General features: G+C 39.7%; 1 protein-coding gene across 1 annotated transcript; it reads left to right on the plus strand.

Moving 5' to 3' along the window:
- Positions 1–5522: 5522 nt before the first annotated feature.
- On the plus strand, positions 5523–24339 carry ankrd28b (ankyrin repeat domain 28b). Its single transcript, XM_026185923.2, has 28 exons — positions 5523–5719; positions 10524–10607; positions 11100–11178; positions 11688–11758; positions 11857–12057; positions 13431–13518; positions 13760–13902; positions 14094–14306; positions 14981–15059; positions 15157–15271; positions 15475–15557; positions 15736–15799; positions 15889–15957; positions 16034–16174; positions 16355–16466; positions 16603–16629; positions 17753–17827; positions 17924–18125; positions 18218–18305; positions 18388–18505; positions 19835–20054; positions 21319–21406; positions 21494–21577; positions 21719–21864; positions 22000–22082; positions 22205–22287; positions 22434–22525; positions 22687–24339. The coding sequence occupies exons 1-28, from the start codon at positions 5693–5695 to the stop codon at positions 22968–22970; spliced, it is 3159 nt and encodes a 1052-aa protein (XP_026041708.1). The 5' UTR covers positions 5523–5692; the 3' UTR covers positions 22971–24339.
- Positions 24340–25069: the final 730 nt, after the last annotated feature.

Below are 25069 nucleotides of genomic sequence, written 5' to 3' on the forward strand. Positions count from 1 at the left end.
TTAGCCCGTCTAAGTAATGAATAGTCTACTTTGTGACAAGGAGTGATGCTATCTGGTTGGCTGACGAGTTCTTTAATAATGACTTTAACGCTTCAACCGACTTCGATGAGATCATACATTCGCAAGCGAGTCTATTTATAGGCGCCAGCCTGCACTACAATACCCCACATCTTGGAACTAATAACAGTCTGCGAAACCAGCAATGATGAGGTCACTTAGTAATTCAGAAAAAAAAAACATTTCCAGTATTGTGGTTGTGTGAAGAATGTCACGAATTGCTCTAATACTCACAGTTCCGGTCCACTTTTACTGGCGGACTCACAATCGATTAGAGGACGACCACCTGTGACTGCAGAACAACGGTTAACCGTTCAAATATTAATGCGCTGAACTCGCTGTCTAGCATACTGTACAGCGAACTTGCCGTTAACATACAGCATATTGTTCTTACACAGCTGGCTGCTAAAACCTATATATTAGTTAATACTTTGTTTGTACCCTCTAAGCTATCTTATGAAAGCTCTCACATACTCTTAAGTATTTCACAGCAACACTTGTATGAAACACACTAGTTTTATACGTGTATTTTTTGTCACTTAAAAAGGCTTAAATGAACTCTTTCACTACCTCGGGCGCACGGTTGAGGGTTTGATGTGCAGAATGTGAAGATAGCTCTCTGCAGGGGGATGAGGATGCAACGGGATGAAGCTATAAAAAGCCTTAGCTACTTCGTCGAAACAGGGCATAGAAATCCCAGCCAGGGTAGTGGCAGACTGAGCAGTCTGTCTGCTCCGCTGTCCTCTGATAATCGCAGTTGACGGAGAAACGAGGGCAGCTCCGGTCGCTGAGTGTCCTCAGCAGGTGCACCGCAAACTTCATAAATCAACTTCCTTTGTGGAAAAAAGATCTTTTAACTGGTGTTATAATTTGAGCTTTACAGCTAGTGTGCAAATAATCTGTGTAACCTTTACTCTTTTATTATTATTATTATTATTACTATTATTATTATTATTATTATTATCAGTCACTCTAATTAGAAATCAGAGCACTAGTACTGATAATAGGGCTTTGGGACACTAGTGTCTGTTGTTAAGGGGCTATTATTTTTTTGTTATTGCATAACATAAAATTCCAAAGTGAGTGTTTTGACAGCTGCATACACTTTGCAGTGATGCACCATCTAAAAATAGCACATACAGCGTCTAATAACAAGATCATTAAAATGGAAACAGCGCCATCTACTGGTAATTACATTGAATGCATTCAGCTATAAATTAAGAACATATTAACAAATGTTGAGATGCCCGGTTGTCAGACAAGTTCGCATTGTCATTTTATTTTATTTTTTTTAAAGCATGCTCTCAGTCACTGTCACTGTGCTCCTTCCCTTGCTTCAAAGTCATGAAAGAACAATGAAGCTTTGCATCCCCCCCCCCCCCCCCCCCCTTCTGATTGCCATTTGGTAAAAAGGAGATGCTTTTATCTCAGGCAGGAACAATGCCTCACTGATTATGTGATTAGCAGAAATTATATGCAGATTTGTCACCGTTATAAATCTGCAGCTGTCCGTGGACTCACATTTTTATTTGTCACTTCAAAGCATTCTTCAGTAGCTTGCCTTATTTTACTGTTCAGACCCACGGATAAATGTCCTCCTTTTAAGAGAACAAACCCCAGATCATCTGTTTTCACTTTTTTTTTCCCACATCACTGCTCAGATGTTTATATGTCTCCAGTTTGGTCTTGTTCATGAAATCAATGCTACTTTAATTCATTTAAGGTTTTGCTGAGCTCTCTTCTTTACAAACATTAAGAAGACGGTGTATAACTTGTTGAAAATCTAAGCTTTGGGTCTATATCAGCATTCCAAGAACAGTGGTGGGAAACAGGGAGATGAAATCTCTTCCGATCTTGTCACTTTCCTCCAGCAGCTGGGACTGGCCCAGTGGGTGACACCACTTTCATCCCAGAATCCCTACTGTCCAGCTGTGTGCTATCTCTCATCCTGACATCTGGAGAGGCAGGGGCACAGCCAAATATCAGTGCATCTGAGGCATGATCCTGCAGCTTGCCTGTGTCTCTGCAAGGGACCTCAGAGCTCGCATCTGGCCTCTAAAGACCGTGTCATTTGACAGCAATATTATGTGAGCTTTGTCTTCACAGGTATGTATATATACAACCAATCAGAATTTCTGCATTTGAACTACTTGGGGAAAAATGCAGCGCTGTGAAAAAGTATTTGCACCGTTAATATCAACACTTCACCGAGTTCCTTTGATTCCTCAGAGGCCTCCAATGGAAGACAAAACACTGATCAGTAGACCATTTAACACTTTATTACTTCTAGAAGGGAGATGCGTCCTGCATGACACGCTGCCGCGGATCTCAAAATGGCAGTGTGCCTATAACAGTTTTATTACAGAAGCTCTCTCATTCTAGTCTAAACAACAGTGTCTCAGTAACTTTCCACTAGAGATGGTCTCCTCTTATCTACTTTTTCCCAGACAAGCGTGAGCAAGAGTCTGCAGCTTTCTACTCCCCAAGGACACATGGTCTCATACCTTTATTTTCAGGGCTGTGTCCACTTAATACTACACTATATAACTTTATAACACTTATTAATAAAAACGCATAGCAATGAAAAATTATTTATTCCCAATAGTTCATATATGTACACAATATGAACATGTACATGTTTCTGATATCCTGAGAAAATGCCTTTCTAAAATTATGCTTTCAGTTATTGAGGGAAAGAAGCTATGCAAACCTACCTGGCCCAGTGTGAAAAGGGAATTGCCCACACTTGTTAAATCAGAAATTGGCTGTGATTTACCAGATTTTTTGCAAAGCCAAGTTCAATTACACAAGCCCAATTACTGCCAGACGTATTGCATCAAGAAAACACTTAAATAGGACCTGTCTGACAAAGTAGAGATCAAAAAGATCTTAAAATGCAACACATCATGCCACAATCTAAAGAAACTCAAGAACAAATTAGAAACAAAGATACTGATATCTACCAGTCTGGAAAAACCAAGAGAGATATGTATACTTAAAAAGATTTTTTATAACAGTCCCATCTGACATAAGTACTGAGAGGATTTATTCTACTGGTTCTCTCATATTTATGACAAAAAGGTATATGATGATATACGTTCGGTGGGTTTTAGTGAATAGAGTCATCTTGTAAAACTGGAAATCTAGCTCAGAAGCAGAAAAATCTTAATTGAACCTTGAAAAAATGACATTATACATATTGTCTCAAGCTATGGTTTAAAATATTCCTTCAAACCTTCAATAAATGTTTCTACTGTTTAGGTTATGCATCTACTTTAATATAAGAACATAGTTAAAATTTTTTATTCCATATCAAAAGCTCAAGGTTATTAGGTTATTTTATATTTTTTGTAGTATATATCCTTCGTTCTGTGGCCGTCTCTTTTACAAGCATGCCCCACAAGGGGTCCTGTAAACAAGAAGAATGTAAATACAAGGTCAGGGGGCAGTTTTTAAAGCATGCTGGAAATTGGGGAGGTATGTGTGTAAGCATCTGTTTTCTTCATTTATGCTTTTACTGTGTTTCTTCTCTTCCTAATTGAGTTGGTGGGAACCTCCCCTCCGTCACAGCCCTGGCAGTGAGAAAGTACCCCCACTGGGGATACTTTGGCCTTTGGGAGGGCTTAGAGACAGATCCAGGAGGATTACCCCAAGCAAAGGTGACCAGTCTATATCCAAAATCATCCACATAGCTGCAACGGTGTTTTTTTTCCATCTCCCCCAACCTGTAAATCCACTGCACTGAAATGTGAAACTACCCCCAAAAGTCAGTGAACATAGCCCCCATTCTTTCACCAAAGCCCTGCTACCTTCATCACTAACTGGCTGTGCCATGCCGCTTTTTTTTTTTTTGAAGTCCTAATGGATTGGTTGGATAGTAAACACTACGACCTCTTACACCTCTAGGCAAATGCCTGAATAGTGAAAGAGTTGCACTAAAAGCATATTAATGACACGATTTTCTCACAAAGAACAATTGCACTTTATAATCAGTACAAGTGTTATTAATCTTTTACTGTTGTAGAATACTATGAATTAGAATTAGTATTTATTGTTATTATTAATACATGAAATATAATTAGATTAGGTGCCTTACTTGCAGTGACAGTCATTTACACAATACAACATTGCATGTAACACATAACACTATTTTATTAGAACACCACCACACGTGTTGCATTAATGCACATCATAATGACTATTACATATGGTGCCATCAGGGCGTTTGATGCCCTGCTTGCTAGCAGATAGAAACTCCTCTTCATTCTGCTATTCTTGAAATGCTATGTACTCTGTGAACTATTGACTCTACCAGAAATGCCTAGAGCTATCCTCGCCTCTATGACAGAACCACAGTAAGGACACCATAAAGAGACAACTTTTGCATCCCTGCCCTTTTGTTTTGTGCTTCCTGTCATTCCTGTTAGTCCTGTCTGTAGTGTCCTACCGGAAAAGAGGAAATGATGTAAATGTTGCATTCCACAAATGATTCAAATGTAAAAAACAAAACAAAACAAAAAAGGCAGCCTTGTCTTCAGGATTAATGATGCAGAGACTTGTTTTGTGTAAAAGGATTTTGTTGTCTAATCCTGTTAAAGCTCTAGGATCAGTAACACTTGTACATGAATAGGGGTGCTCTGAATATTTTTAACTAATGCAAAAGAAGGGCAGCCGACAAAAAATAATATTTAAATCACAAATCACTCCCCACCACCAAAACACATACATAAAATAAAATATTGTTTTAAATTGATTGCCATAAGCTAAAAGAGTTCCACTGCTTGTAGTTAAAAGGGAAGTCACTAGGTGGCCGTATTTCATCAAATTTCGGTGTTGGATCAGTAGACCTGAAACCCATTTCGCATTTTAGGACCGCCAGTAATTCACAGTTTTAATAAGTCAGTTTTAATAAATTTCAGATCTATTTTACTGTTGTCGCCGTAAAATAAATAGATAGTACTGTTTTGTGTTTGTGTTGTGTGTTTGCTTACCTTTTTAAAAAAAAAAAAGTTTCCAGGAGGCCCCCGTCAGCCCGGAGAACTCGTATTACTGCTGTCAACACTTGACTCCCAGTGGCATCCATGGAGTTGCTGCAGCGGTTGCATGGTTGTCGCACTTGTGCAACTTCAGGATGAGTCACAGTTAGTAAATAGAAAAACATTCAGCTGTTCTCAAAACCACGTTATTCAGAGCAGTGCACCATGGGTAAATTACAATGTTAATAAATGTCACGTGGAATATAGAGTTTAAAATTGCTCCTTATAGAAAATATCTACACTTATAAGCGCTGAGGGCAGTGCAATATTCAACAAAGTGCGTCTGTGCTGTTACAGAATGCAGCTGGCAACAACCAATCAGCGATTCCCTTACTGACATCTAGAGCGCTCTTAGCCTATCGGATTGCGTCTTTTCGGCGAGGTGAAATATGGTGGCGGCAATGTTATGGAGTTTCCGCTACTCCTCTCGCTTTCATGCCATCAGGTTAGGAAGCTAGCTAGCGAGCGAGCTAAGCTAGAGTCACGCTAGGCCTCCAGCAAAACCAGCGGCAGAAGCAACCGAGATCACACGCTGCTGTTCGGAAGGAGACAAGTATTCCTTTATGAACCTGCATGAGAGCTGTTAAAATACCACAAATATGGTGGTTCTCAAAATTCGAGACCAGGTAAGTAATGGCTGGTGTTAGAGGTTTACCGTAAGTTTGAGCAAGTGGCCGGCTAATGTTAGCCTCGATTTCAGCGCTCGCCAGCGCAATGTAATTCGAGTCTTTCGAGCCTGACTCTGAAACGGAAGCATTTCCTTAATCTAGAATTTGAATTGTCCTCGATGAGGTGAAAGCTGGCTGAAGTACTGCGTGTAACATTCGAAGCCCCGTTGTTGTTCCCATCACGTTTGCACTCCGACATGTACTTAAATGGCTGTTGAGTTAAAAAGCAGCTAATGATGTTGTATTTATTTCCAGCAATTAGCCCGAGCCTGCGTGAAATGCATCCAGCGACTCACTTGTGAAGTGACTAGTTAGCATATTGTGAGACAACAATGCTAAATTGTGTTTGTGCAGTCGCTTACGAGCAATTCTAGCGTTATTGATAAACAATAATTTCCTCTCTGTTGCTGTTACAGTGAGATTATTGTCATGACAGCCAAAGCGATCTGTTGATTGTGACATTACTGTGACAGCTAAACGTTTGTGGTTATATTTATGTTAGCAAAACCAACTAGTGATGTTTGTGGCAGCTGTAGGTTTAGAAAACCCTTAAATAACGATATAGTTTTTGTTCACTGATTCACCAAACTATGTTATTTGGTGTCACAGTGGGGCAGGATAATGGAGTGATTGGATCTGAGCGGAGCTTTGTGCTAGTTTGGTGACTTTATTGTGTTCAAGAGGATTTATAACACTGTTACAGTTAAGCTATGCCTGTAATCAGACCTCTTTAGTGTGTGCCCTTATAGAAAAACTCAAAAATATATAAAACAAGACAGTTTCTATTAGCTAGTATTCGCATACTCTATACCCATGTGTACCGCGTTACTGGGGAAAAATGCAGGTAAACTGCTGTGTAATGCTTTAATATATGAGGGCAATGGCAGTGTGACAGTAGACGTGTCATTTTAAACTCTGCAAAAAAAAACACTTGACACCTACTTCGTGAAAACCAGAATAGCTCAGTGTTATCATTTTAAGGGTTTTGTTTTGCACATGCCTGCTATTCTGTGACATATGTACGCGCATGTGTCTTTTATGGTCTGTGTGTGCTTGAATGATCTGGGCTCCTGTGAGCCGGTGGAAGTTGCCAAAGAGCTGTCTCCATGGTGATGGTATTAACTAGCTTGGCTTGTATGAGGAGAGGAGGCACACAGTCCAGCAGTGAGAGAAGAGCATAGAAAATCTCCTACACCACCACCACTCATGCAGGACACGGAGAACTGAAAACAACAAAATGCAGATCTGTCCTTCTTTTTTGTTTTTAACATGGCGCAAATAGTGTTCGAACCACAAGAGTCTGCTTGTTGGCTGAATTTGTCCCCAGTAACTCTAACCTGCTTTGTGCCCTGCAGACATTCATGGGCATTATAATAACTAAACGAGTTCATTGTCCTTGTGTTTAAAAAAAAAAGAAAGAAAGAAAAAGCCACTGTATGCTGCTTGCTTGCTCGCTTTTGAGATGGCAGTCGTGGTTGTACAAGTTTGTAATGTCGTGATTGCTTCAATATGTCGCTGGGAATAATCCACCCATGGCACCGCATATGTGTTGAATAGCTGTTGAGGGCTTATCCATAGCAGGGTGACCTTGATAGATTTAAAAAAAAAAAAATGAAATAACAACAATGACCCTTACAATGTTTGACATTTGGCTTATATGAAGTAAACTCAGCAATTTCCCTTACTTTATTGTATATCTTTTCTGTCAGGTAGAGGTATAAATTCTTGGTTCTGTATTTAACTTCATGAAGCATGAGTCACTAAAAGGCATCAGGAAGTAGTACTGCAAAACCAGATGATTGCAAGTATACGTAGTTGTGCTTGATTAATGTTTTAAAGTGGGTTGCTGAAGATGCACTTTCATAAACCAAATGTCTTTTGCACATACAAACTGCATGCATGCACATTAACCTAATTGACTAGCTGGGCAGCCTGCTAAGTTGAATGATTGAATACTAATGAATGCATGTACCCTGTATATTGCATCATTTTACCTGTACAATGGAAAGCAAAGAGAGGAGTCATTAAGTTCAGTGTTTTTGTTTTCTCTCAGCTAGTAGACTTATTTGGTATGTTTTGAGTTATTTTAAGCCAAAATCTATTTCAGGCACGTAAAGGTTATGAGTACATAATAGTGGTGTGAGGATCGATACTAAAGTATTGATTCTGTCAATACCAGATATTTATGTTCTAGAATCCATGCTCATATTAAAATATCAATATTTTATTAATTTGGGGTAAATTAGGAGTTTATGATTAACAGGAACACAGTGGAAAGTAACTATATTATTAGGATTTTCTAAATGATTTGTAGGAACTACTCCTCCTTCCGCTTGTCATAGTGATGCGAAATACAGCTGTATAAATGCATCGCTCGCTCAGGTGATGATCGTAAGCAGAGTCATGCGTGGAGCCGTTTCAGCTCCACAAACAGCCAAGACGTGGTTTGTGACACAAAAGTAAATCATTACACGGAATATGATGATGAGTTTATGATGAGGCTAACTGAAGAAGAGGTGAGGGACAGGTGCTGCTAGGAAGTCCTTTGGTGCTACAGGCAGATACTTTCCAGGTACAGAGAGGGAAAATGTGGAGCTGTTGGTGATGTGTAACACTAAAAATACAATTCAAACATACATAAGATAGATAATAACATGTATCTAGGAAATGTTTCTCAGCTTTATTATTATTTTAAATCAGTCATATATGTTTTTAATTGTTAATTGAATCCTTTTAAAATGTAGGCATTGAATTTTCAGGCTTTTTTTTTTTGCCTTTTTTTGCTTTTTTTCTTATATATAATTCTTCATAATTGAATGATAAGAGCAAGAAGTCTGATGTCATGTATCCATTATGAAGGTATATTTTGAAAGACAATACTTTGGATTTTCTAAACACATTAAGTTTTTGTACAAAGTGTCTGTATTGGATCACAATCACCAATACCAGTCTGAATTTTACTTGGTAGCTGATCAGAAAGGAAATCAGTGGCATCGCACGTCACTAGTAGATAACGCAATGTTTCATGATGCAGGCAGCAGATTATTTTAAAAGCAGTTTCCTTCTCTCGGCCACTTCTTGTTCATGCATTTTGTTTTGCATATATGCTGTCTTATTCATTCAGGTTAAGATTTCTCACTTATAGTGTATTTCTTAGGAATATAGTTTTTAATTGGGGGTTCAGCTGTAACACTTTAAAATGTCAGGAATGCTCTGCCTGGAAGGGATCTCCTCCTCTCCACTGTTGTCCCTGTCCAACCCAGCCTCTTGCTACAGGGCATGCAGATGAAAACATCCTGATCAAAGACTCCAGTGTTTCCAAAATCTTTGCTCTGGTTTTAAAGCGATCCAGTGTTGCTAAACATAAATGATATATTTTAGTCATATTACTTACCTAGGATTTGTTTTTGTTTTTTGGGTTATTCTTTTGTTTTTTCAATGATTTTATTTGAGCATTGCAAGCATTTCGTCTGTCTAAAATTACAGGAGTGGTTGACTCTTTCAAAAAACATAAAAAGACTGAAGCTAGCATCAGAAAGTGTTATCCAACATGAAGGGAATATTGTAACGCTGCATTCAAGACTCAGTTCTGTCATTTATGGTGTGGCAAACTCTAAATGCTGAGTTTGGCATTTAGAGTTTGGCTTGCACTGAAGTCATAGAAAGATACACAACACTGCCAGTTCTTCAAGTCAAAGTCAGTTTTATTATTCATAACTTTATTATGTAGAAGGCATAGTATAAATTATATTAAAGCATTTGTGCAATTATTAATATGTATAAAATGTGAAGGGTATAGCAGTTTTTTAAGCATAAGCAAAAATGTTTTTAAAGCCTATGTACACATAGCAAGTGTTTATACATAACTGGACAAGTGAGGAGTCATCAGTATGAAACTGAGAAAATGAGCATAGCAGCAATTTATTTTTATAAGGTGTTGCCAATTCAATGGCCAACATGTCTATTAGGTTGAAATTTATTGTGTTCACATGTTTTGTCACTTTTTAGAAACATCCCAAGTGTTATGATGGAAAAAATTCCATTATACACTCATGTTGAAAAACACACTGCTAGCACTCTGTCTACACGATGATCAACAAGAGAGATTTCTCAAAGAACTTTGGTTCATTTTTATGCTAAAACTTGCTCTTGTGATCATGTTGAATGTGGTGAATGAGAGGAGCTGTGTACTTTTATTTTTTTTCCTGTTTTTGATTCCTGGCTGTGTGAAAGTAAGCAGCACAGTTCTCATTTTGAGTACAAGGTTTGGGTCTGTCTTTTTTAATGTCTTCATTCAAAAACTGCGATGTTTATCTCTGCTAACATGGCATGTTTACTTATCAACAGACAGAAAGTGCAGAACGGTGTTTAAAAAGTGGCCTTGGCAGTCTGTGACATGCGGAGTCATCGTTTCATTGTTTGTTCTCTTTCTCCCAAAGAATAATGCTCTTTTACATTGCTTTCATTTGTGCTTTGTTGAATGCCAATATTTGGTCTTCAGATGAGTGTTGTGTATGTCCTGTGTTGCAAGCATGCTGAAGTCCTTAAGTTTAAGTTTGGCGGATTATTGGTTTTCTCAGATTTCAACAATACCCGTCAGACAGACAAGATTGTTACTCGCAGTTCATTGGGTTTGCTCTGTATGCAAATTGTAGTGATGGAAGCTGAGATGGTGTTACATGTCCACAAAGAAAAGTATCAAAATCATGATAATTTTGTCCTTTTTATTTATTGTGTGCTTTTTTTTTTCTTTCTTTTACAGCCTCCTTTGCTGAAAGCTATTTTCAATGTAGATCCTGATGAAGTACGTTCGCTTATATTCAAAAAAGAAGATGTGAATGCACAGGTAAGCCCAACAGTTACAAATATCTGCATCTGTTTCCTCATATTATTGTTATTTTTGGGGGGGGCCTAATGTGCAGTTGTCCTTGAAAGGCCTCGTGCAGCTCTTTCTTACAGATATTGTAGCATACAGAACAGCACTGCATGACCTGCCTCTTTTTTTTTTTTTTTTTTTCTTTACTGCATTCCTCGTCAATATTACATATTCAAGTGGTGGTGTTTGTTTCAAAATAAGGCTGTTTTGTACTCGCTCGTCCTTCACTGCAAGGCTTTTCTTTATTTTTATTTTTATTAATTTGTTAAAACCACAATGTGGTGTTTGTGTAAATATTTGTTCCTGTTAACACTACAGTGTTGCAAATGTTAAGGAAAATGTGTTTTTGTATTGCTACACCAGACCAATGCACATGTAATGAAGAGACAGATTGCAGTGTTTACTGCAAGTTGTTTTGTTTCTCTGTAATCTCAGCAGTTTCTTCCTGTTCACTTAATACAGGACAATGAGAAGCGAACTCCATTGCATGCTGCCGCCTATCTCGGAGATGCAGAAATTATAGAGCTGTTGATTCTATCTGGTATGTTTTCTTCTTAGTATTAATGCAATGATCACAAGAAAGTGCTTGAAGCCACAAATACTGGGTGAATTTTGGATTGTAGAAATGAGAGTTTCACAGGTGTCTGGAGAGATTATCTAACAGTTTTTAATCAGAGAAAATAAGTCATGCTCTTAAAATGTGAAATATTAGAAATATTATAGATGTGCCTATAATTATCTTCCTAATGCTGGGAGCACATGACATACTGCTGTGTGTGTGTGTGTGTGTGTGTGTGTGTGTGTGTGTGTGTGTGTGTGTGTGTGTGTGTACATAATGGCACCTTTTAATAGCAAAGTGGAATACAAGCAATCATTCCTCTGCATACAGTATGATGAGATATTTGAAATGTCTCTACACCTCTTTCAGCCTTTTCTGAACTTTTCTAATTTAGTCTCTTCAAAAACTGTTGAATACCTTCTTGTCGAAACGTTGCACCATATGCAGCAAAACCATATGAGTTTAAATAGCCTTTTCTTCTTCACTTCTAGGTGCAAGAGTAAATGCCAAAGATAACAAGTGGCTCACTCCCCTGCACCGAGCTGTGGCCTCCTGCAGTGAGGTATGTGAATTTTCCCTTTGTTCTCTGTCATACACACTACAAGACACAGGTTTGCATATCCAAACAATGTAAACCTACTTGTTGTTTTTTCTTCACAGGATGCTGTCCAGGTGTTGCTGAAACACTCGGCTGATGTAAATGCCCGAGACAAAAACTGGCAGACGCCACTTCACATCGCCGCCGCCAATAAGGCGGTCCGCTGCGCCGAAGCCCTAGTGCCACTACTCAGCAATGTGAATGTGTCAGACAGAGCAGGCCGCACCGCGCTGCACCATGCAGCCTTCAGCGGTCATCTGGAGGTAAATTTAAACCCTAAGACATTGTTAGATTAAACTGTGCTTAAGGAGGCACTTTAACATCTTTGGAATCGATGTGGTTGCGCGTTAATTAATTGAAATAGCAGCTGAACGTTTGGTATCAGCTTTCTTAAGGAGCAGAGTGTTAATGTAGAGGGTTGGTGAGGTTTTGTGGTTGTAAAGTGTGCAATGTCTTTGAGTATAACCTCTTCAGTAATCCTCATATTGATTGATTTAAATTGCTGTGTGCTACATAGATTGTTTTTTGCTGGCAAACTGTCAGAGTATGCTAGCATTACTGGGTGTGTTTACCTGACTGTTATTAGAAGTTCCCGATCTCTTTCTAAGAAGTGTTTCTGCTTGCCTCAAGAATGATTAAACACTGGTGGGCACTCTGCCATGCAGTGCAGAATAATGGTCACATTATTTGCCCATTTAACAAGTGTTAGTTGAGACAAGCAACATCCACATATAGGTCTGCTGAATTTTAGTAGCGCATGACTAACCGACCCGACCGTTTGATCCCGGATTCAGTTGCGCAAAATCTGGTCCAGTCATCCAAATGCTTCCTGACATCAGGGCACCCTCTTAAGTTAAAGAGGGCAGCTTTTCAATGTTTAATGAGCCAGCTACATTGAATTAAAGAGCAAAAACTGCATTTTCAGACATGGCTTAAGACTGAGTGGGCTCTCTGCATGCAGTCATAAATTGTGGTCGCATACTTAAGGGTGCTGGATGCACAGATAGTGCTTGACCAATCATGTGTCTGGATGCAAATTACCCATTGTAATCTTGTACTTGCATGCAAATTAGCTATCTTAAAAGTGAATTATCAAAAATTCATGCAAATGAATGCAAGTGCATACAAGCTATTTGGAGCATCTTTTAGGTATACAGTGGATTCAAGTTAAGCATATAAATATGAAAAAGGTGAGTCTATGGAGGTATGCTCCAAGAGAAGAATGCCACACTACTGGCTGTACAAGACAGGATATTTGGAAATGCATGTTTTCTTGTTTAATCTTAATTATATTTGTTCGGTTGGCATACCTGCACAGAATCTGTGCAAAAGGGTGACAAGGTTTCACCACTCATGTTTGCTCAGCAAGTTAAAAAATAACTTTAGAAACCCCTGCAGGTTCAAATAATTTCTGTTATATTAAAGTGAAGATACGCATACATTGACAAGACAATTGATCCAAGAGCGCTAAGATAAAGTCACTGAACTCGTATGTCTAATATGTAAACACTGCATGCAGTGTATATAAGTTGCTACATTTATTGCAAATGGTAGATAGGTAGGTTGATGTTGCAGCGTCCCCTGATGTTTTTTCTCATCCCCTGTTTGTTTTTTTTGTTTTTTTTGCTACTTTTAGATGGTGAGACTCTTGCTCTCCAGAGGGGCCAACATCAATGCTTTTGACAAGAAGGACCGCCGTGCGATACACTGGGCCGCCTACATGGGTAAAAAATAATGCAGCCATAGAGATTTTTACGTTTTGGTATTTGTTCATTTTTATGCAACTTTAGACATTCCTTTCTTCTTGTGGTCAATATTAACTTAAATGGCAGAATTTTATTTGAATAAAAATCATCTGTTAAAATGTTTTTAAATGTTTACATTAGAGTAGATGCCATATGAACAAAAAACATGTCTAATATCTTTGTGTAAGCATTATGTAATTAAATCTCTTTTTATCTTCAGGACACATAGAAGTGGTGAAGCTGCTGGCATCACATGGAGCTGAGGTGGCCTGCAAAGATAAGAAATCTTACACCCCCCTACATGCGGCAGCCTCTAGTGGAATGATCAGCGTTGTTAAATACCTCCTGGACTTGGGGGTGGATGTAGGTTCCACCCACAAGCTTTTTGCCATCGCACTGTAGACACTGCTATACTGTATGAGCTCAACAGGAGAGATATTTTTCAGTGGTGTCTCTAAATTGTGTGTTACAACTGTTCTAACTGTAACTGTTCTTTTATTTGTAGCACTTTATTCTAATTGTTTTAATTGCCTGCTGTTTTCCTGACTTTCTAGATCAATGAGCCCAATGCATATGGCAACACACCCCTCCACGTGGCCTGTTACAACGGGCAAGATGTGGTTGTGAACGAGCTCATAGACTGTGGAGCCAACGTCAACCAGGTGAACGAGAAGGGCTTTGCCCCTCTGCATTTCACCGCCGCCTCGCGTCACGGAGCACTCTGCCTGGAGCTTCTGGTTTGCAATGGGGCAGATGTCAACATTAAAGTGAGTAAAAACCAGGCAAAGCTTGTTATTAAACAACTAAGTATTTACATATATTTTTAGATATAACTTGTAACGACCACCATTTTCTTTGTGAGTATTTATTACATGGCATGCTGCGGGAAAAAGCCTGTTGTAACCTTTGAGTCTAAGGTTTATTTTGAGCACCTGACGGCTCCTTTTGGCCTCCCATCCGTAAACTCTCTCCATACTCTTTCACATGATTCTTGCGTAGGTGGTAGAGGTTTGTCGTGTGTGAGTTTGTGCTGGGGACCGGTTTGCGGCATAATTTGCATAGTACAGTTTTCTGGTCTGTGTCAGACTTTTCATAACCAAACCATTTCCATGCTACAGAGGTAGCCCCTAGTTTAGTATTTCTGTTTGGAGTTACCTGGTTCTGCCTCATCTTCGCTGGCCATGCTGGTATTTTCTGTACCTGCATTCACTTGGTGGCCATCCAAACAATGAAAAAATGCGACACCACAAATTAAACGATAGCGTATAAAATCGCACAGCCCTAACGTCTTGCTTCCTTGTGTGTAAACGTGTATTATTGTGCCTGCTTCCTACATGTGATAGGTCTTCTCATTGTATGAGGGAAGCTGATTGACTTGGGGATTAAACTTTACTGTAAAAAGGCATAACTTGTCAGATAATAAGTTTTTGTTTCAATTCAGAGTAAAGATGGGAAGACTCCACTCCACATGACAGCGATCCATGGGAGGTTCTCGAGGTCTCAAGCAATCATTGAGAAAGGTGAGCTGTTTCTCATGCTGGACCCAGAAGCAAAAACTGCTTTTTAGTGTAACAGAGGCTAAATGCTTGCTTTGATTTTTGTTTTTTCCCCCTAAAGGTGCGGAGATTGACTGTGAAGACAAGAACGGAAATACACCACTACACATTGCCGCTCGATACGGCCACGAACTCCTCATTAACACTCTCATCTCCAACAGAGCTGACACAGCTAAGTACGTGAGCCTTTCTGTTGATTTTTCAGTCAAGTCTTAGAACATATATTGAAGAGCCTTCCTTCTGAAAGCACACATGTAGTATCTGTTGTGTAACTCATATAAATGGTAATGTGCTAGTAATAGTCATTTTTTTATTCCCACATTAGCAACATTGTTGTGTACTGTTTGTATGATACAAAGTTTTTTGTTTTTTCATTCAGACGAGGAATCCATGGCATGTTCCCACTGCATTTAGCTGCTCTCAGTGGCTTCTCTGACTGCTGCAGAAAGCTCCTGTCTTCAGGTGAACGGCACTCATGCCCTGTCACAGCCTTCAGTGCAACGTGACACAAAGCTCACGTTTAAGTAGTTTAGAAATTCCTGACAGGAAAAAAAGTACAAAAATATATCATGTGCAATGTAAAACATTTTATAATATATCCTGAATGTGTCTCCTTCATAATCACTTTTACCCTGTGCAGGCTTTGATATTGATACTCCTGATGACTTTGGGAGGACCTGTTTACATGCTGCAGCTGCTGGAGGGTCAGTACACGATGGCTGAATATCGCCTTTAGTATTAAAGTATTGTGTAATTTTTAATCAAGTGACTATCTGTCTGTCTAACCCCTCAGAAACCTGGAATGTCTAAATCTTCTCCTCAACACTGGGGCCGACTTCAACAGAAAGGACAGCTTTGGCAGGTTTGTAGTATTTATTGGTGGATTTGGATCAAGAGTCAAATTTGAACAGGGAACTGAGCTGTGTTTGCTTTTCCAGGACCCCTCTGCACTACGCTGCTGCCAATTGTAACTACCAGTGCCTGTTTGCTCTGGTGGGGTCTGGGGCCAGCGTCAATGACCTAGACGAGCGGGGCTGCACTCCTCTCCACTACGCCGCTGCGTCTGACACAGATGGAAAGTCAGTAAATTCTCTCTATTAAAAATGGTGGATGTTGTGTGGGAGGTGGTTCATGTTTGTAGTTTTTCACAGATAAAAGTAAAAATAACCACCTGCATTATCCATTATGCTGAGTAGTGGTTTAGGACTAGAAGCCAACATGTTGTTTCCTTGACTACAGCGCTTTTGTTGTGTCTGCAGGTGCCTGGAATATTTACTGAGAAATGATGCAAATCCAGGGATCCGGGACAATCAGGGCTACAATGCTGTGCACTACGCCTCAGCGTATGGACATCGCCTTTGTCTGGAGCTGGTAAGAACTTCAATCCAGAGTACATGACACTTAACAGCCACCATGTCCCTGTTTTCATATTTGTGTTTTGTGGAATTCTGCTTAAAGAATTGCCTGTTTTTTGTTTGTTTGTGTTTTTTTTCCTGTTCTTTAACAGATTGCAAGTGAAACACCCCTAGATGTGGTAAGTTGATTTTTAGTTCTTTAGTTCTTCTTTTTAGGCTCTTGAAGACATTTCACCTCTTGTCTGAGAGGATTCTTCAGTTATAACAGTGAAGAATCCTATCATGGGGATTATGAGCTATTCAGCCCCTAGTGGTGCTTTCACCTTGGACTTAGTCCAGAGAGTTGTTGTCATCATTATTACGTTATTGGGGTTGCACATTTCAACATGTGAGTGAGTGAATCACCTGGGAGGGGATCTCAAAAGTGTGTTATAGTTGGTGTTTTAGGCAACCACCTGTTCTGAAATGGTTGTTCTGTTTGGGCATAGATGACTTCTTTTACTCCTCCTTGAATCGTCTGTGTTCTCTGGATGACGTCTTGGTTCTCCCCTGGTGAATGTCTGACATTTTGTCTCATGCCTCTTTGCTGATAACTAAAAGTACTCTGTTAATGTGTGCGTTCCTTTTTCTTTTACCTTGGAGGGAACGTTTTCTGTATAGTTGTGTAAGCTTCTGATAACCCTAAGTTTGTGTTCCACTGGGTGGTGGGACTCAGAGTTTATGGTGGGTTTCTGGTAAATTTCAGTGTTCAGGCTACTATCTCCCTCGGTTGAATGGTAACCTGTTTTTTTTTTGGTGTCCTTGATGTTTTTATCCCTTTAGTTGATAGATTTTTTTAAATTTAATTTCTTGAGTTCGTAGAAGAGAAGAAGCCTCACAACTGAGGAGTCTCTTCATAAAACTAGCAAGAAGTACCACAAAACTCTATGACTGAGGCCTTATTTTCTGGACCTGTGGGTCTGGTTGAGTCCAAGTGATGGAATTTTTTTCATTAGTCAGTGAGCACAAGGGTCCCTACAGATGTTCGTTTGTGATCGCCCAAACTCATCTGCAGAAACATTTTCATTACAATACAAAAGCCCCAAGCAACAGATTTCAGCCAAACTTCAAAGACGTATAACAGGAAGGATTTTTCTGCTGTGATGTCTCCAGCTGTCTGTAACTCTGTCTATAACAGAGTATAATCAAGGCTTGACATATTTTTTTGTAGTTTTTATGTATATAAAATAGGGCACAGAGTCATGCAGTAGGAAAGGAAACAATATCTGAATCAGGTTCTCATGTGTGTCTTGGCTTATTCAGCTAATGGAAACCTCAGGGACAGACATCCTGAACGACGCGGATGTCAGAGCCCCTGTCAGCCCCCTGCATCTTGCTGTGAGTAATTTGAAACACTTGGTTTTATCCTTCTGGTGAGCAGTACATGTCACCAGCGTCAGCAGTAACTTTATAATGGGGGAATCCACCTTTCAGGCATACCATGGTCACCATCAAGCTATGGAGGTTCTGGTGCAGTCTCTGCTGGATCTGGATGTGAGAAACAGCCAAGGGCGCACACCCCTGGACCTGGCTGCCTTCAAAGGGCATGTGGAGTGTGTGGATGTCCTAATCAACCAGGGAGCCTCCATCTTGGTGAAAGATTACACCTTGAAGCGAACACCTATACATGCTGCAGGTATGTTAGACGTGGAGTTACAAATAAAATTTCCTGAACCTGAAAATTCAGACCCAAATACAACATAAGTAATAAGTTAATCTTTCCCGCAGCTACCAATGGTCACTCAGAGTGTTTACGTTTGCTCATTGGAAATGCTGATCTTCAAAGTGCAGTAGACATTCAAGATGGGAATGGACAGTAAGTTAAATGAAAATCTTTTTATTTTATTTCCATTCTTATTCTAAAGTCATTGCTAACATTATTGCCTCATATCTCCTAGAACCCCTCTCATGCTTGCGGTCCTGAGTGGACACACAGATTGTGTGTATTCTCTGCTAAATAAAGGAGCCAATGTAGAAGCCAAAGACAAATGGGGCAGGACAGCCCTGCACAGAGGAGTAAGTAAATGTCATTATTTTTGCTCATATTTCTGTGCATAACTTTATTCACAGTTTTCAGTATGGATACCTAAATCTTGCTACCACTATCAGAATTTACATGTGTATTTCTTGGCCTTTGTGGAATGAGTGTGTCTTTCAAATATCGCAACAACACAATAATCACAACAGTTTTTTTGTTTTGTTTTTTGTTTTTTACTGTGTTGCAAGGCACATTTCACTTATTGCCAACCAACCAGCATGTCAGACATGTAGTCCAGTCTCGCTTTTCGAAATATTGCTTGTCAACATCCTCATTTTCTCCTGATTAGATAGTTGCAAGTCATTGTGTACATGCCTAAATGATGCGGCAGTATCTACAGTTGGTACAAAACAGCAGCAAGTATATTCACACTAATCACAGGGAACACATCACTCACAGAACGACAGTAACTTCCCATTTGCTTCAGAATCCCAAGATTTTGGCTCTACTTGATACGTTAGAGCTCCTAATACCTCATACCACCCCTAGACCCTTCAGAATCAGTTGCTGTTACATATTTTACAGTTCAGGCTTAAAACAAATGGCAAACTGTTTTAGCCCAGTTCTGTGGAACAAACTTCCTCTCGCAATTCTATCAGCACAATCATTTCCCCATTTAGAAATAAATAAACGAACTTCAGGAAAGTATGGACTGGCTTTTACATGTTGTTTTCTTACATTTTTACTTTTGCTTTCTTTGTCTATTGCTTGTATATCTTCTTTATTCATTAATGTTATGCTTTTTGGAATGTTTTAGTACTAATATTTTTTGTAAGTTATATAAAGGACCTTGTGTGATTTTCCATAATGTATGGGTTTACACATTTAGTTGGCAAGCGAAAGGTCGATAGTTGAATTCCAGTCTGAGACGCAAAACTCTCTACCCAGTATGACTTTACAACACTCCTACTGTGCCAGCTTTCTACACAAATATGCTCTATTTGGACAACAGACATGCCAGCATATATTGAAAAGAAAACCTTGCCATCAAGGCAACGTAGGCATCATGTTAGGAATCGATGTGGAAATATTCTGCTTTGGGATGCCCAAAAGGCAGTCAAGATACTGAAAGTAAAAAGAGGCTGACTTCTACTATAGTGCAGTGACCCAACGTAGACCCTCAAAATGTACAATAAACAACTTAAAGAAAAAGAAGCAACACTCATGGAGGAAATATTGTGAAAACTGGGTAGTACTGCGAGTATCTGAGAGGTTTCTCTGAAACCTTGTTTTTTTTTTTCTACATATTGTATGTTGTCATTCAGGATGTAAGCCAGTCATTGGTAAAACCTGTTTTCTGTTCTCAGGCGGTGACTGGCCATGAGGAATGTGTGGAAGCTTTGCTTCAGCACAGCGCCAGCTTCCTGGTGCGAGACTGTAAAGGGCGCACACCGATCCACCTGGCAGCGGCGTGTGGACACATAGGGGTACTGGGAGGCCTTCTGCATGCTGCCCAATCAGTGGAAACACTCCCTGTCTTAACAGACAACCAAGGCTACACCCCACTGCACTGGGCCTGCTACAATGGTACAGAGAAGAGGGCTTTGATGACATTCCGTGTAGATAAAGACATTTACATGTGATGGTTAGAACATGCAAGCCTGCCACTAAGTGCAGTAGATTAGTATAATGAAGCACCCAAGTAAATGTGGTTGGAATATAGCCAAGCACATCTTTTCCATGTTTATTGCTTGCTCATCATACAGATGGCGACAGAATTATTAGTCCCGTCTTTAAACATTTTGTGTTTCCCAGGTGCTGTTAAACAAAGAAAGGAATTTTTCTTTTATAGTTTTTTCAAGCATCCAAGTTGTTTTTTTTGGATGCCTACATTATTTTACTTTGCACACAGAGATTAAATGATTTCACAAAAACTAAGACGGTTAAAATTATTAGCCTCCGTGATGCTTCTTTCCCCGAACACAAACAGTGTCTCTGTGGACCGAGAGCTCTGATTTAGTCTCATCTGACCAAAGGACACACTTCCAGTATGCATACTCTTTCTCCAAGTTGTCCTTAGCATACTTCAGTCTGGCTTTTCTTGGTGTGCAATCTCACAGTCCATTCCTTTGCATGGTTCTAGTGATTCTCTTCTGAGTGTATAATTCCCAGCTTAGCTAAAACATTCACTCATGTTTTGGCAGTTGCTAAGGGGTCTTTAGACACATCTCTCACCAGTTTCCTTTTCAGAGATTTTGAAATCTTTTGCTTCCTACCTCTGCCAGACTTTTTCTGTCCTGTGTGGCTCTCTTTGAATTTCTTATTGATGCTTCTCACTCCAGTTCTCAGTACTTGGAAATGATGTGATAACTTTGTATATCCTTCCTCTGCTTTGTGAGCATCAACAACTCTTTTCCTCAAGTCTAAACTGATTTGTTTTGGTTTTGGTATTATGCTTTCTCAAACTCAAACTCTTGCTGAAGTTTTTTTTGTACTGTGCTCAAAGCTGCTCAAAGCTTGTAAATTAAAGGACATCATTCCACGGCAGTGATTCGTGCTATGGCTCAGTTAAAACAAAAAAAGTGAAATAATTATGCAGCACAAATAGAAATCCTTCATGCTTTCTAAAGAAAACTAGTATGTTAAGAAATGCTATGTTGAAATTTCTGTTTTTCTGTTAAAAATGGCACTTGGGAAGCTTTTGACCCGAACTTTGCATTTCATAGGGGGACTAATACAGTCTTCCTCGTTGGCACAGGTCTCTTATGCACACCCTTAGGCTAGTTTTGACACATCCTGGTCATTATTGCTATGTTAATGCTGTAACTAGCTAATGTTTTCATTCTTGCAGGTCACGATACGTGTGTGGAGGTTTTGCTGGAGCAAGAGGTTTTCCACAAGGCTGATGGCAATTCTTTCAGCCCCCTCCACTGTGCTGTGTAAGACCTAGAGCTGCTTTCTCTCGATCAATTTGTGTAAGGACGGAGCATCTACCAGATTAAATAGTGCTGTTTTTTATTCCTTAGGATCCATGACAACGAAGGTGCTGCTGAGATGCTGATAGACACACTGGGCCCTGCAATTGTGAATTCCAAAGACAGTAAAAACAGGCATGTATGATGTTACAAGAAAAATATTAATTCAAGCCTGAATAGAATTGTAAAGCACCTGATTCTGGGAACGAGCGTAAGGAAGTGAAGGGTCATATCACTGAATAAATACTGAGCTTTGCTTTGATGTTGCACGTGCAGGACCCCGCTCCACGCCGCAGCCTTCACTGACCACGTGGAGTGTCTCCAGCTGCTGCTGAGCCACAACGCTCAGGTCAACAGTGTCGACGCCGTGGGGAAGACACCGCTCATGATGGCTGCTGAGAACGGCCAGACCAACGCTGTCGGTACGAAGGCTTTAACTATTACCCTGGCAAATATCACAGCGGGACATAATAATCAAGTGGAGGATTGAATTAATAAACTGCTTTATTGAATTAACTTCATTTTGTTTTTCCTGTGTTTGATCATGTCACCATTAGAGGTGCTGGTGAGCAGTGCAAAAGCAGATCTCACTCTACAAGATGCTGCAAAGAACACTGCACTACACCTGGCCTGCAGTAAGGTGTGTAGTACCATATGGTGGCACTGTGCTCTTAGTATGCACAGTGTCTTGCCGAAGTGTTTAAATATGAGAAAGGATGAGCATTTACCACTCTGTGTGGCTCTTTTTATACCCATCCATAGGGACATGAAACCAGTGCCTTGTTGATATTGGAGAAGATTACAGACAGAAACCTCATAAATGCCACTAATGCCGCCTTACAGACGTACGTATCACTCATATCATGTTAGTACCTCGCTTGTTAGTGCATTATTGTTAATAACTGAATTCTTAATGTCAAAATGTACAAAACAAATTAGTAAGTGTTGACTAGCTTGTCACCGATTTCAAAGATTTATCTTGTCTTTTAAGGCCTCTACACGTGGCTGCAAGAAATGGCCTGACTGTGGTAGTGCAAGAGCTGCTTGCAAAGGGAGCCAGTGTCCTTGCAGTTGATGAAAATGGTAAATTCACTGTAGTTTTTTTTTAATTATTATTATTTTTGTCTTACTTCTGGGTTTTGGTGTGCATCCTTGGGCACAGCAGGATTAGAAGCTGACTGTAAATGTTTTCTTTGCATTAATTTTATGGAGCATAAAATATTGTTGTGTTGTTATTTCCTCAGGTTACACGCCCGCCTTGGCTTGTGCCCCCAACAAAGATGTGGCAGACTGCCTAGCCCTCATCCTGGCCACCATGATGCCTGTGTCTCCCTGCACCCCGGCACCAACCCTCCCATTCAGTGCCATTAACCATTACACTACCAGCCCCTCTAAGAGCGTCACCTTCGACAGCCTGCCCGTGCTGCGTGGCGAGCACAGCTCATACTGCAGCTTCAACAACATCAGCCACCACGACGGCTTCTACAAAGACGAGGAGCTCAACGACTCTGATTCAGAGACGTACTGAAGGAAGGGCGAAAGTGATAAATGCATAAACACACGCTGTGTCTTAAAAATCATCCACCATGAGTTTGGGAGGGCAGAATGAGACACAAGCCCCCACAGGAGCCTTAAGAGTCCCCCTCACCCCACCCCACCCCTTCATCACCACCACCACCAGAGAGCGAGCAAGTGAGGGAGGAGGTTCAGCAGGCTGGCCAACGCTCATCACCACCTCATCCAGCACTAGGTGTCCTTTCAACTAATACTGGACCTCAGTGACCACTGCTTTACCAACACGGACTTCTTGAGTGCTAAAACCTGGACTCGTTTGGCAATAACATGCTGTAGACTGGTGGTTGCACATCACAGAGAGCTAAACCAACAGGGACCAAGAGACATGGATACATTTTAACCCAGTTTTAACTGTGCAAATGAGACTGAGAAGGCTTGGGTTCATCGGCGGTTCGCTGTTTCTGTTAATGTGTGTGTGTGTGTGTGTGTGTGTGCGCGCGCGTGTGTTTGGAGGGGTGGGGGGGTTCATGGGTTTATATCCGCACACTACACCCTTCAGAATGCACTTGTCCTTCAAGTCTGTAAAAGTCATACTGGGGGAAAAGATCATTTATTTTTTGAGATCAAATTTTTATTAAACCCATTTTTCATGTCTTAAATTCCTTATCCTCTAGAGGAAAACAAAAAAAAGTCAGGTTTTAATGATCTGAGTAATTTCAAAAAATTTGATATGTGCACCGGTTAATTATTAGGTCGAGCAACCTTAATTTTGTACATTGACTTGTCCATTGCGGTTTAGTCTTTGAAGAATAAATTATTTGTGTACTTCTGGTCCCTTTTTATGTGTTCATTTTGTGCCTTCATTAGTTACTGAGAAAGGATGGGTTTGTAGAGGCAGCTGTGAAAGTACAGTGGTGCACACTAGGTAAGTATTTAAACATTTGTGAGAAGCACTGATCCCTTACTGAGGTATTTAGGCTGAGCTTTGCGAGGAGAAACACTGTAAACCAATGATAGGATGGCATTTGATTTTTCTTCTGTCTAAATGATATTTTTGCTGTTATCTTAGTCAAAGTATTGACTTTTGCTTGCTTTAACTTCAAAAAAAGAGAGAGAAACCACTCGATTGTACCCTGATTCAAGAATTCACAGTTTTGTTTGTTGACAAATGCTTTTAACTGGAATTATGTAAAATACATTTGCTAATTTCATTAGTATGGAAAAGTGTTTTTTTCTTTTCCTTGCTTTTTTTCTTGAAGAGGAAAGAAACTAGCATGTATATAGGGAAAATGACTGTGAATTCAAGTTCCAATGAATTCTTTCAGTACTGAGATTGCTGTATATTTTATGAGTAATAAAGAAATGAGTTATTTAATGATGAACTTGATTTATTTTTTTGTTAAATGCTGTCTTTATTTCTGATTGCAACTATCTCCATTTCTTTGTTTTGCTGGGAAAATGGGTGCAAGTGTACAAAAACATATGGAAATACAGTACCGTATATAAGGTAAAAACAGAGTTTGCATAATTCTAATGAGCTTGAAAGTCACTTTTCTGTGTTCATAATGTCATCGGTTTTGACAAGATCCCAAACACCGCTGTCAGAAATGCAGGACCAGACCATGACAGAGACACTGTGTTTTACAGGTGGCTGTAGACACTGTTGTACCTTTCTCCTGACCTCTGTAAATACTGATGACGATTCATCACTCTATAAGACTTATGCTACTGATTTACAGTCCAGTTCTTGTGTAATTTGGCATACCACAGTCTATTCTTACTGTTTCTCACTTTTAAGAATGACGTTTTGACAGCTACCTTTCCACTGAGACTATTTCTGATGAGGCAGTGAGCAGTTCAGGGGCCTGTTGGTGTACCATCATTCAATTATTATTAGTTATACTTTTGTTTTTTATTCTGTCATACAAATATAGAAATCATACAACTGCTGTTTTTATGGTGTAGAAATGTTACTGGCAGCCAATGAAAAGAGCTGCATGATTCTGTTCCATCCATATTTATTAATTTATTTAAAATGATGCATTAAACCAAAGACCGACTACAAGGTCTATGCTTAAACTCTAGATTCTAATATTTATTAGAAATAACTAA

This window comes from Astatotilapia calliptera, chromosome 11, assembly GCF_964374335.1.
Source record: "Astatotilapia calliptera chromosome 11, fAstCal68.1, whole genome shotgun sequence".
Taxonomy (NCBI): domain Eukaryota; kingdom Metazoa; phylum Chordata; class Actinopteri; order Cichliformes; family Cichlidae; genus Astatotilapia; species Astatotilapia calliptera.